This window comes from Megalops cyprinoides, chromosome 16 (genome assembly GCF_013368585.1).
Source record: "Megalops cyprinoides isolate fMegCyp1 chromosome 16, fMegCyp1.pri, whole genome shotgun sequence".
Classification (NCBI taxonomy): domain Eukaryota; kingdom Metazoa; phylum Chordata; class Actinopteri; order Elopiformes; family Megalopidae; genus Megalops; species Megalops cyprinoides.
In genome coordinates, this window is record NC_050598.1 from 21824543 (window position 1) to 21844551 (window position 20009).

A 20009-nucleotide genomic window follows, 5' to 3' on the forward strand; every position below is an offset into this window, starting at 1 on the left:
TGGTCTCATGGACTGGGGTGTCGTCTGTGTTTATCATTCTGCTCCGCTGCAATTACAGGGCAGTAAATCTATAGTCTAATTGTGCTGCGTGGCCCTCGGGCCTTATTTATAGCGGCTGCAGAGGAAAATGCATGTGGCACAGAATGGGAGACAGATTCAATGATGACTGAGATCATCGTGCGTGCGTGCGCACTTCAGAAAATGCCGCTGCCTCTGAGCCGCGGAGAAGTCAAGCAGAAATTCTCTAATTTATTAATCAAATCTTCAGACGCGCATGGAGAGACTGGGGTCGTGTATCACAGGGTGCCTTCCGTAATAGATAACCACAAACTGCCCAGGGCAAATAGAAACCAAATGGGGTAATGTTGCCTTTACCCTCCCACCCGCCAAAAATTAAGAGTCAAATAAAAATCATATGTCTGTCTACAAGTGCACTGTTTCCACAGAGCTGTTCTCTTATTAACAGGAATATGCAGCTCATAGCTGAAGAGTTTGTGCGTGATCTACAACGTGACCTCTAATATTATAAAAACAAGAAACTGGAAATGGGATGATGTCTCCTTAAAACACATATCATTAATCATCAAGGGATATTTACATTTATTTATAAATATCATCCATTTATATAGCCAAGTAATTATGAAAGAAATGTTAGATTTGAGGTCAAGAGCCATGCTCAAGGGCACAGTAGTGGATTCAAACCTGCAACCTTCTGAATTCAAGCCACAGTGCTTAAACACCACATCACATTGCCCACCCACAATGCTTCACATTACAGCAATGCAGAAATACAGCCAATTACTACTAGGCAAAACTTACAATGAATTGTTCTGGCTGAAAATATCCATGTCATTCCTATGGCTTGTGGCCAAAAAATTGTCGCATTATGTCTCTGAATACTTGACAACTTGCAGGGGACTCCTTTGTTATGTCACGTTGCAGCGTTTTTCTCTCCTCACCTGACTCTGCCATCTGAAAACACCATGTGCTGACACACTCCCCTCCCACAGCTGAGATCTGCAACCCGAAACCAAATCCTCTTGGGTTAGACTGACAAGCATGCGTGTATCACGCATCCAACGGGGCACAATGTTCTCTCCGCCTCAATCGCCGTGTGAATATGGGAGACTCGCTGTCACAACAGCTAACAGCGATTACGGCAACGTTATAATCACTCCCATATATAAGCAGCCCTGCAGGACGAGGTGAACGAAAGACAGAGTGAGGCAGTGGGCCTGCTGGACATTATTGTGCTGGACATTATTGTGAGCTCACAGTTTCAACCGTTCAGAATGTCCAGCTCATTTTCACCCCTTCATACTTTAAATACTGTTCTGAGGTCCGTTTGCAATCTATCAAAGAGAGCAGAAATTGGGTAGGTGGCCAGAGCAACTACTGTGGTATCGAGTGACAGTGTGTGATTTCAAGATTTCTCGTTAATTTTCCAAGAGTGCCTGGCTATACTCAAACACTGTGGCATCTTATAAATTTGTGGATATTTTGTAAATAGTACTTGTAGCACTAGCTGTCTTGTCCTATGAACTTTTTAATGAGAATTAAGATGAAATAGACGGTTAACTTAGGGAAGCAAGGGAAAGTAATTTAGCAGTGTAGAGGAGTATAAGAGTTGCACAGTACAGTTGTATTCAGAAGTTTATTTTTCACTTGCAGAAAAAATATTTTGACACCCTGCTATTTTGAAGGTAACAATAAAACAGATTTTCCAGCATATTGAAATGCTACCCTTAAATGCAGCTGGAATTTGAACAAGCACTATTATGGTTTTTAAATCTTTCATTTAGCAACACCAAAACCATAAAAATGTTCAAACCCAAGCTGTTTATACAGTTAGCCCAAAATAATAAGCATTAACCAGCTAGCAAAAAATGACTCAATATATGATGCATATATCATGCTCTGTGCATGTTTGAGAAGCAGCTTTGTTTACAATATTCTCAGCTTTTCCATACCACACTCTGTCTTAATAAAGTAAATAAATGTTAAGGGGAAGGAGGGCGCAGAGAAAAACTCAATTTTGAAGCAGCATTACATCCAAGCTGCAATGCGACATTAACCAGAAAAATCACTTTTAATTGTTGTGGTATGCGTGTAGTCTCTGCCTTGGCAGCTATAATGCATTGTGGGCTATGTAATATTCTTTTTTTTATCATGGGTTGACAAGCTGCATAGGAAAGTGGCTTTTGATGGATATTATGCAAATGACACCAGCTGTTACTTCTAATGGGGAAGCGTCCTAATATTTCTTTCTTTCTTTTTTTTTTTTTTTGCAGAAAGAGGAAGTGTTCATTCATCTGCCTGTTAATCCAGGTGGGCTCGTGGCCCGACACGGCTGCAAAAAGCCCCCCGGTACACTCTGATTAACTCTTCCAAGCAGGAGCAGCCATTTTGAGCACCACCCCCGCCCCCCCCCCTCCGGAAGGCAGAATGCTGCGCCCAGGGCTCTTGGGCTGTGAACGAAGCTCATTATCTCCTGTGTTCTGACTGCGTAGCTGCAGAAGGGGCCATGCGGTCTTTATGCAGACAGAATGCGCCATGAACGGGTTCCTCAAGGTCAAATCACCCCCCTGCACAGAGAACAGAGTCAGCTATCACTTGTAATGGAATCATAATTATTGCCCCTTCATTTAAAAGGCCACTTGTGGTCCGCCGGGATCTAGGGTGGTGCTATGATTACTATTTTTACACTGTGAAGTTAGTGACCACAATGCATGAACCTGTTAATGAAAGGCAGGTGATGAGAGACACCTGTTAAAAATAGTGTATGTGTATGAGTATTTTTGGTGAGGTGTGTATGCATAAATATAAATAATACAGTCACTAAAATAATTTACCATCACTATTTTTTTAATTATTTGGAAAAAATTAATGAATTAATTATATAATTTCCCCTTGCTTCAAAATATTTATAAAATTTGTTTAATGAGTTCAGCAGTCACTGAAATAAGTAAAAAAATATATAAACTGATAAGATACAACGATTCACCCTTGATCACAGTAAGGGACTAAGTGCATTGCAATTTGATTGAACAGAAGTCATTACCCCTCTGGTTCCTTTTACTGTAGTTCTTCTAAACCAACAAGAGTAACAATTTTTCAATTTCATTTTCTTTCTGCTCCGCATTTGCTGGGGCATCCGCTGGAGTCTGAGCATTGGCAGACTCCTTTCATCTTTATTAGCCACATTACTGACTATATCAGTATGTTTGCTACAAAGACTCGTATTAATGAACTCCAATTAATTCCGAAGCGATTTTAAACAAAGGCTTGATGAGGAGAACTCATCAAGCATGACTGGGTGAAAAATCGGCGCATGCCGCGGTGACCTAATTCCGAGCGACGACTCGGCGCTGTCAGTTTGCATTGCTCCCCGGCAGGCCCACCTACAGATCCGCTCTGGTTCTCCTAAATTATATAAACCATTATATGTAAATATGCTTTTTAACATTCCTTCTGATCTAAGTGCCTTTCTGTTTTCATTTGTGTCATATTAGGAGTCATTAGTAGGAGGCCTATGGGCAATACTGCATTGTATTGTGATCTGTGATGCTTGCTAGATGTGAGGTCTGGTCATCTTAGGATAAGGGTAGGCGGTAGCCTCATTTAGGGGGACAGGGGAGGGGGAATTTTAATGGCCTGTTTTCCAGTCAGTCCTAAATGGGGCTAGTTTTTCACAAGTGCCACAGCAAGGCCCATTTCCTCGTACAAAACAGTCAGGAGGCAACGTAAACAATGCAAGAGCTGGAGTCCCTACAACAGAGGACAAAACTGCAACCCTGCTCCTCACTCACTAAAGCCTTCCTTAACCTCCATAACTCAAGGTCTTCCCTTAGAATGGATACACACGCAGGGTGTACCCTGCGATGGAGTCTGTGTGTATCTTCTAATACCCCTCTGCCAACTCCTGTTATACATCTAATATTTTTTTACATGGCTCAAGTTTATTTCTTGGTGCAATCCCCCACCAAAGCGAGCCTGAGCTCAGAGAGTAAACATATCAAGCTTGACTTTAACAATAAACCGCACAGACACTCGCGCGCAACAAGACTTCAAAAAAACAAGATTTTCCTACCAACCAAAGACAAGAGATTGTCATAACACAAAGCCGTTCCTGCTTGGTATTTCAGATCGAGTGTTTATGGTGAATAAACCCTTCAGAGCACATGCGGGGCTTCGCTGAATGACGTCGCAGTGAAGGGACAGCTCAGCTACCCGGATCAGTGCCGCATGTCTGAGTGACGTCACATCGGGCATTGGACCACCAAGCCTGGTGTACTCAGGTGACCTCACTGAACACCACGGCAGAAGAATCGATGCTGGTGCTTGGTCTGCACACTGCACTGCACAGCTTTCAGGGGGTTATTATGCCACAGACAAAGCAACAAACACCATGAATACAGCTACAGATTTCAGTCTGGATCAATGTGGTCACTTCTTATCACCATTTTCTCTATACATCGATGCTGGTGCTTGGTCTGCACACTGCACTGCACAGCTTTTCAGGGGGTTATTATGCCACAGACAAAGCAACAAACACCATGAATAAAGCTACAGATTTCAGTCTGGATCAATGTGGTCACTTCTTATCACCATTTTCTCTATACATATATATGTATACATATATAATGCTCGTCAAATACATGTATGCAATATGCATATTTGAGTGGAATTGGTGCTCTTAACATTCCTTTCATAACATTCATTTTATGTCTACCTTTAATCATGACACCCTGATTTGAGTTCTGCAGTAAGCATACTTAATTCAATTCACAAAAAAAAAAAATCTAAACAAATTAACACACACACGACACACATACACGTGTGTGTGAACATGCACATGCACAAACACACACTGCATTATTTTTTCCAGTTTTTGGTTATAATGTCAAATCCAATCCAATTCTCAGGACAGTAAAATATCAAACAAGAATAGGAACCAGAAAAGGGCTTTGGCCAGTACAATACAACTAAACCCTGCACTTGATCCATCATTATTTCAACATGTTAACAGGCTCCAACATTAAAGGCAACAAAGGTCTCCTGAAAGTTATCTGGTGTAGCTGTAATGAGACGATGCCCTTTCCCCTGTGCCCCAGACAGGGGATAAAGATACAGCTAAACACAGCATTTAGGATACAGAGAAAGTGCCTTGGCACAGTGACAGACACAGCCCTGGCAAGATCCAGTCAATATAAAGAAATACTGTGCGATTACGGTAACCTAAAGTGATCACTGCCTGAAAAGATGGCATTCTGAGCATAGCAGTGATGATGTCACAGAAGTGTTTGACTTGTGCAGGGGAAGGGTAGGTGTTCAGGGAATACTGAGGCCCTGCTACAGTATGCTGGCCTCCACAGCATAGCATAATCAACCCTTCCAGGAAATGTTTTCCTACTCTGACATGGGAACCGCCTTCCATGAAAGATAACAAGTTCTCTCCTCGTGATGTCAAGAGCTGTTTAATAACCCAACCTGCAGTTCACTGGAAATGCCTGTCTTTCTGTCTGAGGAGGCTTCAAATAGGGTTTCATTTTCATGCCATGTATCTGTCTTTTGAAAACTCACTCTGTTAATGTTCTCTAAATACGTGTATGGGCAATGAAAATTATTGATTTTTTTGTTATGTACTCAGTGAGTAATGACAGTTGTCGTTACTATTAGCAAATAGTAGTTGGCACTGTGAGTTTTCGGCATGACCTGTTGATGTGTGCCATTGCAGTCATTTATTAAAGACCAGCAGAGAAGAAATGCTATTGTTGTGTTTGGCTGTATTTGTGTGTAACTCCAGTTCCACTGCATATAATATATCAGCAAACACAATATTTTTAATTTTCATTTTTACATATTAACGTAACAGCTGGACATGTACTGAAGCTGTTCTGATTCTGTCCCCTGCTGAATTGTTCAACAGCAGCACCCCTCTCCCTGAGACTTGATTCCAAAACCTTCTGGTCACCTGTCAATCACAAAGGCTGCTTCTTAAATTATGATTATATCTTCCTATGGTTTGTGTGATTTCCCCCATCTTAGCAGACCATATATTTCACAAGAAGTGTAGCAGTCCTGTAGGAACAAGTGCAACCTCAGCTGTTGGACAGACATGAGGCCACATTCTTAGTCAGCAGTGGTGCTTAGTCCTTACCCTAAAGGTCACCTGGGCTCCTTTCTGAAAAATCAGGGAAGGGAAAAGCTATCATGACACATATTAAGCATTTGCAAATCTGACTTTAAAGGTGCATTTACTCATATATTCTTGGCACATTCTCCTTCACATTCACCTTTGTTTCTTTCTGTAGTATTTTATTTCAAACTGAAATTCTCAGGGAATTTAGTAACAAAATACTTGAAATCATTGAGTGAAATCACTGAATAAAATCAGAGTAGTACCTTTGGTTTTAGGTATGTTTGGTATTAAATCTAGTTCTAGACGAACAATACAAAAAGTCCAAAAATGATACTATGTGACCTGACACAACCCAAATCTTTAGCTAGAATGCTACCAAATGAACCATATTTCAAATTAATGAAAGCAGATGGGTCAGTCACTGGTATTCTAAGTCTCACCAAGTGGAACATAAGATTTCTTGATTGCAGCAAAATATGCACAAATTCATTTTTGTCTAACCATCAAAATAAGCAGCCACAGCACAAGATTTTATTTAAATTCTAGATTATGCAGGATGGTAAGAGCTTAAACTGGCATTGTGTGCCTTGAAGATTTAGCTTCCACTGTTTGGCATCGTCTTTGGCTGCTAAGTGACTGGCTGGATTCTACTGAATCTGAGGACTTTTTATTTTCTTTGGATGGCCAAACACGTTATGATAATAAAAAAAGCAATCCACCACAATGGAAATGAAAATAACCACCCCGCTCTTCATCGCTCTTCAACGTTCATATCATTGTGAAATGAACATACATGAGATGCTGGGCCATTCATGTTTTATTCCTGAGCTGCTGCTGAGAGCTCACTGAGTGACTTAGTGGCAGGACCTACTGAGACTTTGCAGGAAACTGGCATAAACCCGGGGAAAGTCTGTAAAGGGCTGAGATTTCCCATCCGTGTGATTTATTCCCACATCATCCTTTTAATCTCAGCTCCCCACCTCCCACCCACTGTTCAGAATGGGACAAACGAGAGGACATTCAGACGGAGCCAAGGACTTCTCTCTATTATCTCTGATAAAAAAGAGCGATCAGACGGGGGTGTGGATGCAACGGCCGCACAGTCGCTGGGGATTCTGCCCTCTCCCTTCATCGGGTGTGAGCTGGGAGGGTCGCATCATACGCCTCACCACGTGGTCCTGCCGGAATGCCAGCCAGAAGCCGTGACAGACAGGAACTCCTTCACACAAACAACAGGATTACGTAAATAGATAATGCAATTTAGCGGGACACTTTACATCTGGGAAAACGGCACCCCCATTCCAGAATCAGCCGAGGCCCATCCCACCTCTTATTTGGTGGTGAATGTGAAAACCCTTCTTTTTTGTTTTTGGGGTGGGGGGGGGGGGGGGTGTTCATGGAATTTCATTATAAAATTAATACTTCGTGCATGAGATCAGTAAGTGAAAGAAAACAGGTCTACATTTCTCATCCATCAAAAAAAAACAAGACAAGAGCATTGAAAAAGAGCACTCAGAAGAATCTTCAGCACAAGACATACATGGCCCATTCATACCGACTGGAATGAATGGCCATTTCCCCCCGCTGTCACATCAAGGCTCTGCTGCAACAGTTAGCGACAAGTCTATTAGTTGTATAAAGCCTACATGAAGCCATGTGCAATGACTGCTTTTGGAGGGATCAAAGTGGTTATCTAGCTGTCAATGCTTTACACCTCTGGACACACATCCCGGGCAGCCGCTCTGAGTGAGTGCTGAACACGGCGTGCTAATCAATATGTCCGGTGATAACAGGATGATTCAAAACCCATTTAACAAACCCTCACTGCAGCATACACTGAACCTGTCAAAATATTTTCTAAGAGCCAACAGCAGGAGTGAGAGTCTCTCGCGTTTCACTCTTGGCAAGGGGAGCAGATTTGAGCCAAAGATGTTCATTTTAATTTAGGAGGTTTTATTTGACACTGATGTTTGATGGGGCTTTAATTCTGAAAAAAAAGACAATACAATCAGGTCAAAGGTCAAACTCTGACATATGTCAGAGGTGTTTCACACAATGTTTCTGCACACAATCCATCCATATCCAGGTGGCATGGTCAAACCAAGAACTACGCTGTTGATAAGCATGTTAAATTAACATAGGTTCACACAAAACCAAAATAAACATGAGTGCTCATCCCAGAATAGCAAAATGCACTAACAACAACCTCCCAGTTCTCTCAATAGATTTCGACCTCTCCTTACATTCAAACAAAATAAGAATAAATTCAAATCAATGAGCCTTCCGTAAATGAAAGCTTCTCACTCTATGTCTCTTTTGGTCTTCCCCACTCTTTGTCTCTCTCTCTCTTTCTCTCTTGCTCTCTTTCTCATTGTCTGCTTCTCTGTCTCTCTTGTTCTCTCCACTTATGTGTCTGTCAGTGTACCTCTCTGTCTCTTTCAGATTTTCTCAGAGTCATGTCAGGGTCGCAGTGAGTCATCCGTCAGCAAGACGAGTAGGGAGTAGGTGCCCCAACCCTCCACCCCCCCCCCCCTCCCCTCCACCCCCTCTCCACCATCGCAGGGGTGGGGGGCCAGCTGGAGCTGACACTGCAGGGGGTCCCCCCTCCCCGCCCGCTCCTCGTTCCAACAACAACATCCATCTCCATTTTCCTCTGAGCTGGCCGTTCCGAAAGGAGCTCTCGGCGCAATTAAAATTCCCCAGGTTTTTATTCCTGCCACATGCTTAACTGTATGGTGCAACTCTGCCATATGTTTCTGAATGCTGGATCCCACAATTTAGAGCCGAACTGCCTTTTGCTTCACTATTAAACAAAGCAGCGGAACAGCTGGCTTGCTCGCCATGGTCGGGCAGAATTGTTCTGGCATGTGTGGTCCTTATTTATGTCCACATTTTTATCTATCCGTTTTCTGTGATGGATACAGACAACGGCTAAGTCACTCTCGGCAAAAGCAGCATCTCCGGGTTTGTTTTCCCCACAGCGAGGGATTCTCTAGGTGCACTTTGCTGGTCTGATGTGCAAACGGGATTTCTCGACAAACGCCCTGGGAGCTTTTCTCTTTGCTGCTGTAGCGGGGGAGCAGATCGGCGAGTCTTCGCAGGCGAATTCTGCTGGGATCACCTGTCACGTCACCAGGGCCTGGCAGATTGTCTGATTCAGAGGTGGTGCGGCAGCAGACAGAGCCTTCCCCTTTGGCTGCACTTTACCCCGTGCTATGCCAATGACATTCGGCATTTATCTGCCATTTGTATACGCTGTATTTCCCGATGTAATGTGAGTACACCACCAGTGCGATGGTTTATTCAAAAGCACGTCACATTTCGTAAAGAAGAATAAACACTTGAAGCTGCTCTTTATCCCAGCATATCATGAGGGCAATTACAGCAGCCGAAACCTCAATGTGCCGTACTACATCTAAAGGCATGGAATCTTAAAAAGAAAAAAAAAACCTCTGGCTGCTTCCTCTGATTGATCTATCCGAAGCAGATCAGTTCATTATATCCCATGAGTCCACTGGCTTCTGCTGCACTCATAAAGAAGTACATACAGAATACCTTGACCAAGACAGGGAGGGCACACTCTCACACAGCATGTCACACGCTCTTTTTATTGCCTCTCCTGGCAGAGATGCGTGTCCCTGCTGACTTTCTGGAGCATTTCTCAGTCTCTCTTGTTATATAAAAGTGTGTGCGTGTGCATTTGCAAGTGCATGTGCTTATGTGTTTGAATTTGAACATGACCCACTGGAGGACCGTTTAGTCGGATGTGCCAGGCACACACCATTCAATGACCCTTTCACAAGGTGGCATCATAAATGCCTGGCAGGTCCAATCAGACATTTTCCCTAGGTGTTGTTTTTTTTTGGTGGTGTTTTTTTTCCAAAGAACATCCTCTCTGTGCCATTTAATGATTAAGATTTCACAGCAGGACACCCCGGGCTGTGATATGACCGTTGGCAACGGCACAGAAGGAGACCTACATAAAGTGCCTCATAAAGAGTCTCGGCGCAGATAATGGATCACGCCCTCAACCAGGGTCTCAGATGAGGCCAGCAGAGCACTTCCCTCTGTCCTGTCTCTGAAGCAGTGCTGATCTGACTCCGGTGATAAACTCAGCATGCCGCAGTGTCTAATATCTTCCCAGGAGGAAAGTAAATCCATAACATGTGAAGGTGTCCTAATGCACATAAATCATGAACATGGATATCCCCTCCTCTCCTTCTGATCTGAGGAGCTTTTCTTGAAAAAAAAAAAAAAAAACAGCGGTGGTTTAAACCTTTCAAAAATAAGTACATTGCAGCTGGGCAGGAAGGAAAACTCGCTTTGTAACAACAATGACAGCCCTGTCTTTCACTGAAATGCTGGGAAAGGCTTATCTGGGTGAGAGGGTTAAGCAATACAAGCTTGTGTTGATGTAAGGTACAGTGAACTCCTCTCAGTGTGCTCGGTAACCGTATCAAGGCCCTGTCCAACGAGGACATATCCAGGGTCAGGCCACATTCTGCCCCCTTCTCCCCAACATCTCCCCGCAGATCGGGAGAGAGCCGCTCACTATATGCACCTAATTATGTTAGAACAGGCTTAAGCGTTGAGAAAATCTCACTCAGGTGTGAAGAAGTTTGAAATAACACATCTGTAACCCCAGGGTGAGAGAAAATAATAATAATAGCTGTGGTATAAAAAAAAAAAAAAACGTATAAAGCTGAATTTCAAAGCGATCCCATTTCGCACCGTGAAAAAATATCCCCCAGCCTTGCACTGGCACAGATGAGCTCTCTCTGCTGCCGCTGGGCAGCGGAGCTGTAGACTCTCACTGAACGGAGCATTAAAACCAACTTCTCTCCGCTCGAAACATTCATACAAGATAAACAGACAGAGTTAATCTGTTCCTATCTGAAAATGCGCCGCAACAATAGACACTTACCCTTTCTGTGTGGTTGGAAAAATGGCATGTTTTGACAAGTCCTCAATGGGTAATAAAATACACAGGTCTTGGGTGGCTGAATGGCCGTGAACTGTAAGGGCTAGGAAAAATATACAGGGCTTTTTTCTATAAATGTTACATGTGTGTGAGTGTGTGTCTCTGTGTATGTGTGTGGGTGTGTGTCTCTGTATATAATTGTGTGTGTGTTTTAACTGCAGACACTTGTTAATTGTCAACAGAGACCTAAGCTCAAACAGAACAGAAGAAAATCCCTACAAAAGCATTTTGCTCCACACAATTGTAGCCATCAAACGTAATTATAATGGAGTTTTCCATAAGAACCAGTCAAACCCATGGACTAAAAATGTTTTTTTCAAATATTAATTAACCAATCAGCTGCTCAGGAGCAATGTTCAAGACATAACATCCTATCAATTTCACCCCTGCCATATATCAACCAATGGCATACACATAGGACTTACACAGCTCTGCATCTAAAATGACCTGGTTCTGAGTACAAATGTTAGTTCTCAGAAAAAATGGCATTCTTTTCAGGTTTAGAAATTGAAAACATTATTCATTCTCAATTACCACATTTCACAGGAAAAACTGTATCAATTTTGTTTGAGTGGAAAACAAATCACACTTCAAAATTCAGCGCATATGATGCACACAGACAAAATATTCTAACTGATATTATCATTTATCAGGAAGCCAAGACAACAAGCTTTATGAATAATTTAAACAGGATAGGCTAAGGCCGTTTTTGGAAGCTGTAAAAATTCAAGAGTACACGAAACAGCCCGTCCTCAACTGGTGTGGTTCGCATGAGAGCCGAGGGTTGAATATGGCTGACTTTTAATGAGAAGCTCCATTATGTCACCCTGTCTCTCCGCCAGGTCTCAATGTAAACCCAGCCAAGCCAGAGGAAAGTCAATGAGGCCAATTTTAGTCTGGCTGACACCCCTATTTTCCATCGCGCTGCCAGAGGTTCAAAAAGAGGACAAACGATGAACGCTTCCCTAGGTCATGTGCAAGCGAGCTTCATTGCAATGAACTGGAACAAGGGCGCCTACCTCTCCAGACTGCGGCAGGGTCAGCTTCGGCAGCTTGCTCTTGGTGGCGGTGCCGTTGGCCTTGCTGTCTATCAGGCCCCCAAAAGCGGGGTTGCTGTACCCATCCCCGATCTCCACGGGGGGCTTGAGCTCTGGTGAGTCGTTGGGGACCTGGTCCTGCCCGTCCATGGGCCTGACGTAGGCCGTGGGCTTCTGCTGGATGGCGCTGGGCTTGCAGTGCAGGCCCTGGGGGAAGGTGGGTGTAGAAAGCCCACTGGGCAGCAGTGACGTGGAGGCCACCGGGGAGCCAGTCACGTGAGCGCCCAGGTCCTGCTCCATGGGGGACTTGCTTTCCTTGTACGCGTGTTCGGAGGAGGCCGCGGCCTTGGCAGGTTGCCCATGCCTCCTGGAGTGGGTAGATGATGCGGCACTGGCAGGGCTGGACTCCCCTTTGTGGACATCCCCCTGACCGCCAAATAGGTCCTCATGTCTGCTCTGGGGTGGCTCGTGGGTGGGCACCCCGTGCTTTCCCCTACCGCATGCAGGGCCACCCCCCTGGCTCGACTGACCCCCAGCAGAGCCATGCCCTGCCCTCGACCAATCAGAAGAGCGGGACTTCTTGGACCCCTGGTGGCCATGCATCAGGGTGGCGCCGGATATGGAGGTGGACGGGGGAGGGGGCATGGGGGGTGCACTCTGTTGGGAGGGGGGCATCCTGCCCCTCTGGCCTTCAGAGAAGAAGTTAGGCTGGTCTGACTTTTCCAGAGGTGTCTGAGGGACGGAGTTCTTGGGGATGCCCACCAGGTGGCTCTGGTTGGAGTGGTTGGTCAGCAGCTCCTTCATCTCGTCGTAGTTGCCTAACGTGTTCTGGACCCGGTTAGCCAGGGCATCACCTTTGTTAGTCTGCAAGGAAAGAGAAAGAAAGGGTTAAATGTTCACACAATACTGCTTCCCTCTCTATATCCTCGCTAGCAGACATTTTTCCCCACTGCGATCACAGAGGAGAACAGTGTATTGCCAACAGAGGGTCTGTAATTCCAGTCAGCAAAGAAGCAGCGCAGTGATTGGGCAGTCGAGTGTGTACTCCAGGGTGCAAGCATGCCTTGGTGAGCAAGACCATTAAAACAGCGGATCAAGCACTGTCAACTTTTGTTGTGCAATTATTCAGTGATGGAAAAAGGCTCCCTCTCTCTGAGTTACAATTGGCCTGCTGCTGATGTACCACGGTGGCGTAAAGTCACCAACCAAGTCACATTAGAAACTCATCATTAATGGAAAAAAACCCACCAGCATGTGCAATTAATTCATTCTTAAGAGGGGTGATGCTGTTTTTTTTATAGACTGTTTTTTTATGAAATTAAAAGTGATTTAGCAAAAAAATGGACAGACTTGATATGTCTGTCGGTATGAAGACAGAAGGCATTCATGACCCAGCAATGCCGGGAGAACAGTATACCATGTGATGCAAACATAATTTGCACCACACTCAGTCAGAAGAAATATTGGGCTCTGCTCAGCTGAAATACTCTGGCATGAGATTACTCTCTTATTTTAACTTCTTCTTCATAGTTTAGATTCTTTGTCCTCTGCTATTTTCTCTTATGAGGAGACCATGTTTTAATCATTTAATGTATGTAATGTAATTTCTATCAGGTTTTCTATCATATTGATATCTTATACACCATCTCCTACAATAAAGACATGACAAATGCTTATTTACATAATTATCAATATATTGTTCAGTGTGCAACATATTACTAATATCCTATTTAAGAACCTTCACCTGTCTTTGAATTAAAGTAGCACATAGGCAAAATATTTCTGACATTAGCCAAACATTTTCTTCGTGAGCCAGAATTACAACTGGAACATTTCCCAGTCAATTAACCTGCACATAAATCTAAACAATGTTGTATGTTTTAATATTGCAGAACCACACTGCACGCTATGCAAAATTGAAAGTGATCAGGCAACCACTGCACAAATAGTCACATGGCACAATTAAAGGGGCTACACAGAACAGAGGGCATAAAAGGCAGTTTTAACGAGGCTGGAATCACCCACAGGATAATTGATGACTGAACTCAGGAACAACAGGAGATGCCAACTTGGCGTAAAACTACGGATGTTCTGCAAACCCTCACCCTGGACCCCGAGGCACCTCCAATGAATGTGCACCATAAAACTTTAATGGCATTACGGTTTGTTGTTAAGAGATTTATTACTATGAAAATCATCCTAATGGAAAGCCATTCTGAGCATCACAAATGCCCTGCTTTATTTCACATGAGCTATTATAGAAAAGATAATTACTGGTGGTAAGGAGAGGATGCCTTGTTTGAGTGTGCTTTAACATGATGGTGGTATCCTTAGAGTTTGCCGAGAGAGAGCTGGAGTCAGTGAGAAGCCAGACTACTTTCTGCTAGCATGTATGTCACCATGAACAAGGCTCCTACTGTCAATCACATTACCTTACATTACTGTCATTTAACAGATGCTCTTATCCAGAGCAACTTACATAGGTTACAGTTTTTACATTTATACAGCTGGATATTTACTGAGGCAATTATGGGTTAGGTACCTTGCCCAAGGGCACAGTGGCAGTACCCCAGTGGTACAAACCAGGTACAAACCAGCAACCTTTGGGATACAAGCCCTGCTCCTTACCACTATGCTACACTGCCACCCCCACCATGGAGACAAAACCAATCACCATGGAAACAAAAGTTATTCACAGCTGCAGCTGAACTCATGGAAATGATGAAGTTAAAGACAATGAAAAAAATAAAGACAATTAAGAAAAACTGGACTGAAAAGTTGACTTGATCGATATCCATGGGTGGAAAAAAGCAATTAACAAACAGCAGTCAAGAAACAACAGATGGCAAACAGTAGTTGAGGAAACACTATACAAGAACTTTATGATAATGGAAACTGAGAACTTTATTCATACTCTCAATTCAGAAGACGTCTTTTGGAGCTTTCTCCATTTTTGAGATTATGAAGATAAAGGACCTTGCCTCCACTTATACAATAAAATCATGCAGAGCACATGTTGCAAAACAAGTCCTTATGAAGAGTACCAGCCAGGATGAGACCGTTGTAGGTAATGGCCAAATCCGCAACATAACAGGCTAACCACTGTGCAGACATCCCAGTTATCTATTTCAAAAAAATGAAAAGGGGGAGGCTTCAAAAACATTTCCCTGGGTGTAAGCGCCTGGCAAAGCGTTGAAAAGCGACCCTTTTAAGGGAGCCTGTGATGTGCTGACCTCGGCTACCATGTTAGTTCAGCAGTAATGGCTCAGAAAAAGGGTGACGGGAAAACGTGATGAGAGATACAGCATGACACAAACGTACATATATGTATACAGGGCAGGGTGCTTTCACAATTTCTATTTTATTTTATTCTTTTCCCTAGACCTCCCCCTCCGAAAGGTCAGGCGTCCGCACGCAAATGCTTTTGACAGCGCTCGGAGAATTTGAGACGGAGTCCGCAATCGCGGGCCTCGTATTTCAGAGCCTGCCGGGTGCCTGCGAGAGGGCGCTTTTTAAAGAGTGCGGCGTGAGCCTCTCCGACGCTGTCATTTTGTGCGAGGGGAAAATCCATCTGGGCTTGAACACAAAGGCCTCTTGTGCAGCGGGCGCACCGTCTGCTCCGCCGCAGCAACACTGGGCCGCCGCCAAGGGCGCATTCTACAACGCCGACTCTGGCTGGAGAGAGGCACCGCTTTGCTGCGCCGGAGAAACGCCGGCCAATTTAATTACGGCTTTACCAACGTTTAGGCTGCCTTTTTAAAAAATTATTTACCAAAACAAAAGTATCTTCTCGCTGTTGTTTTAAGTCCATTATTGTGGCTTTACAAAAATACTTTGCTATGCAAATTTCAAACAATATTACCTAGTTTGTCATTCATTTCTGTTATTATTATTAACAGAATAATAATAACAGAATTGTTATTATTATTTTGAAAACACATAAGGAAAAGCTGATTTACATTATTAACATGTTTTTATGCCATGAAGTAGACAGGAGATTAGTGAAACATCTATTTTGGATGCCAATTAGCCCTGCTATTGAGATTTTAAGCAAACCTCACATAAAATGTAATATTTATTAGAAAGTCACTCGTTCCGCCTTCAGTCATGACTACCTTGAACCTTGCAGTACCTTTTCAAATGCTGCCTCTTTTGAGAAGGTCACTCAAGAGCTCAGAGCTCAGCTAGCCCCTCAAATGAGTTTTGCAAAATTCACATTAAAAGCCTGTGATGACACTTTGCAAATATTTCCACTTCATCTCTTAATCGTAAAATATGGATTTTTTTTTTCCCTTCCCAAGCAGTGGTGACTAATGAACTTCTGCAGGGTTTCGCAATTCATAAATGGAAGGCATTAGAAGGAAAAGTGACTCATCGAGGGGAAAAAAAAGGCATCTGGCCTCTCGTTCGCGGCCGTTTCTTCCTGAGAAATGGCTCTGATAATGAGCCAGTGCATGTTGGGAACGTGAAGAGCTGAGCAGCACTTCAATGGGGAGTACATAAAACGAATGCTTCTGTGACTGGCTGTTTGCGATGCACCAGGTCAGGGCGGCTGGGTGCCGGCACTCTGCGCTGGTGAATGGGGTCCTCAATAGACCTCTTTGTTTTACCTCTCAATCAGCACCCTCCCCATCCACGCAAGATCACACAACTCCCCCACCACCGTGCCCCCACCATGACCCAAAAAACAAAAAAACATGCCCATGGAGAAATGAGTGCAAATCCGCCTCTGCTCGGGATAAGAAGCACCTCGTGGATCTCAGTTGGTAACACTTGTTTCCCTGTGATGAGGTCTGAATGGAATCCAAAATGAGAAAGATGTTTTTACTGTCTGCAAAGTTTACAAAGCTGTTGAGGAGTTTGAATACTGACGTAAATGTGCTGCAACCTTTATTTCAACCCTAGTCTGCTGTATTTAAAAATCCTGCCGCAGTTCATAAGATACCCCAAATGGTGTGAGAGAGAATCCATTTACAGAACACCTCCTCGATCAGGGGGAAAAAAACATGTTAGAAATAGCTGTTAGTGTGTGAAGGTGTTGAGTTGTTGAGGGACTACACACTGCGTAAAACATGCTTTGATGCCAGGTCCTTGATGAATTATGCCTGACATGTCCCTCTCACCTTTTACTTCGTTTAAAGTCATTCCAGCTCTGATGTTCAAGCCAGAGGTTTATTTACCTTGGGCTTCCTGGTAGAACATTATTTTTACAGGCTCCTGGCTTCGTTTCGTGTTACGATGAAGGAATCTGTGCGGATACCAATATCCTGCTGCTATTGTGATGGATGGTGTTCTGTGGATTCTGTCTCCCCCTTTCTGGACATGGGATTGCCTGTCTTTACAATGGGCCTTGTGTTACCCTGCCACAAGCACTCTGGGCCTTACCTTAGAGTCCAAAACTAAACAACCGTTAGGCAATGACGGTGCCAATAACGCTGCGTATTGGTAAAAGAAGGCAGAAACGTTATCTGCTTCCTCAGAAATGGATACAATGTGCAGAACAGAGAGGACCCGCACTGAAGCCCTGTTTTGTCTGAAAGATGTTTCCCTGCATTTGAATCCTTGAAAGGGCTTTTTATTCTCATCAGTTCAGGACCATAAAAAATCTTTACAGAGCGCGCATAACCATTAGTACTTCCGAATACGGGTTATCAATAAGGGACTAAATGTACTAACACCTATGAGATGTTATTTGAAATCAATAAAGGACTGTCAGGCTATGAAAGGAAGCCAGGAAAAAGCACAGCCTGTGCTATGTAGAATTCTTAGTGAGGCGTGCTACATTAAGAATCAAGTACGCTACAGAAGATGCTACCAAGATCGAAACAGAACCAAAGAACCATTTCAAATAACTCAATCCCGTCAATGAAACATCTTGACATATCACAGTCAGAAGGAGCAAAAAAAAAAAAACAAGCTTAAAAGGATGATACCTCTTTAATGCTCTATGCATCTGTTGAACAGTTGAGAGTGCATTGCAGAAATCAATTAACCTTCTTTAACTTTATTCCTTACCAGCTAGAGCACCCACAATGATGAATAAAACATACCACAGGTGAAGAACAACACAGAACACATTAGCAGTAAGAAATGAAAAGAACGCTACAGCCTGACCAGTAACTTGACTACTTCTATTCCCAAATCTTCTGTGTGGAGGGTAGTCTGCAAAATATTTCGGGGGGGGTGGGGGGGGGGGTGGACTCTGGGCCTGGAATGACACTGGTGTGTCGCTGATGATCCAAAACCACTCTGCATGATATTCACTCGATCCAGCGACCTTTAAAACATGCAGAAATGTGTGGGAGAGGCTGTAGGCCGAATCCTCTGGCTGAGAGGAGGCCAGGGCCTGTGGCACAGGGTCCACAGACTGTAGAGCAGACTGGGGCTGCTTTGAAGGTGCCAGCAGAGCCTGGGAGCCAGTACATAAGTCCCAAACAGCTGCTAGCAACACAGTTCCATCCAACAGGATTAAAGGGGATTAACTAATAGCAAACCCAAGAGATGGAGAAAGTACAAACACTGTTTTGCAGGGAAAAAAGGTGCTGCTTTTAACTTCTGCTCTGCACTCAGGGAACACATCAGGGTGAAAAGATAAGGACAGCTAATGGTACATGAGCTTTATCCCAAGAGATGAGCTGGTTTACATATCATCTCGGCAGTTCCAGCACCAGCTTGTACAATTGCTGTGGTCGTTTACATGTTGCCATTACATTTACATCATTTGCTTATCCCCTCACCCAGAGCGACTTACTCAATCATTTATTTATACAGTTACGCATTTACTAATGAAGTGGCATTGTTCCACAGATGAGACATTTATCTTTGTGCAGGACAGAGGACTCAAGGGTTAGCTCCTTGAGTTTCCCACATGGGATTGGAACCAACGACCTTTTGGATATAAAATCAGTTTCCTTATCACTATGCCACCTCACAGTGATTACACATAAATACAGAAGTGTTCCCATGTTTTAACTTCAGTTTCCAGACATTCTTTAGCTAATCTACCGCTACTATTTTCAGCAGGGTAGTACATAGCACAGTAACCACGTTCCAGTCCTTATCTTTTAGCAGCTTAGTGCAATTCCACAGCTGCCGGCGGTCCAGTGGAGGAATGCTTTGGCAGCAAATTCCCGTACACGCTACCAGGAACCGACACAGACAAAACAGCATCCACAAAGATGCTGCTGCAATTCACTGCGAGCGATGTGATGATGCTCGGCGTGACGGTGATAAACGATACCAACAAAAGCGTGATACGCCGACACAGGTCAGGTCTTCCGTTCAGCGTAAACCGTGACCGAGTTTGCACATGGCACAAGGTGTAAAGCTGTACACATCCCAGATCTACAATGGGCTTGGTGTTTAAAGCTACAGCTCGTTTGAGGATCGTCGGGAGGCCCAGAAGAAAAGCTCGGGCTCGGATGATGATAAACGATGTGTGCCGCACTGATTAGAGAGAGAGCCCTGCAGACAGATTCCGCTAAAGGACTACTGGAGAGAGAGGGGAGACTGCACACTGTCATCTGTGCTCTGTAATTAGCCTTCAAAAAGAAGCAACACTGCGCTTTTCCACCAACATGGCTCCATGGGCAGCGACAGACAGGCTTCAAGCCCTCTTTCCTAGCAAAGTGAGCCGCCTTGCAGTTTGCAAGCAATATATCAAAGAGATGTTTAAAGTATGGGGGAGTACGCAAACACTGAAACATGGGTATGTAGTGAAATTTAATATAGGTGACTTGGCACAAATGGTAGAGATCCATGCTAAATGCCTTGTGGGCTGGGGAAGCATCAGTGACCAGACAGCACTGCTGTATGGCCTGTGACACTGTTACCAAACTCTGAGGTGTGG

The 20009-nt window shown here is 43.9% G+C and overlaps 1 protein-coding gene across 1 annotated transcript in view; it reads right to left on the reverse strand.

Moving 5' to 3' along the window:
- aff2 (AF4/FMR2 family, member 2) overlaps positions 1 to 20009 on the reverse strand; it is a 156997-nt gene that overhangs the window by 88949 nt on the left and 48039 nt on the right. The window contains exon 3 of the mRNA XM_036547901.1: positions 12143 to 13024. Within this exon, the coding sequence (XP_036403794.1) occupies positions 12143 to 13024 (882 nt within the window). The remainder of the gene's footprint in view (positions 1 to 12142; positions 13025 to 20009) is intronic.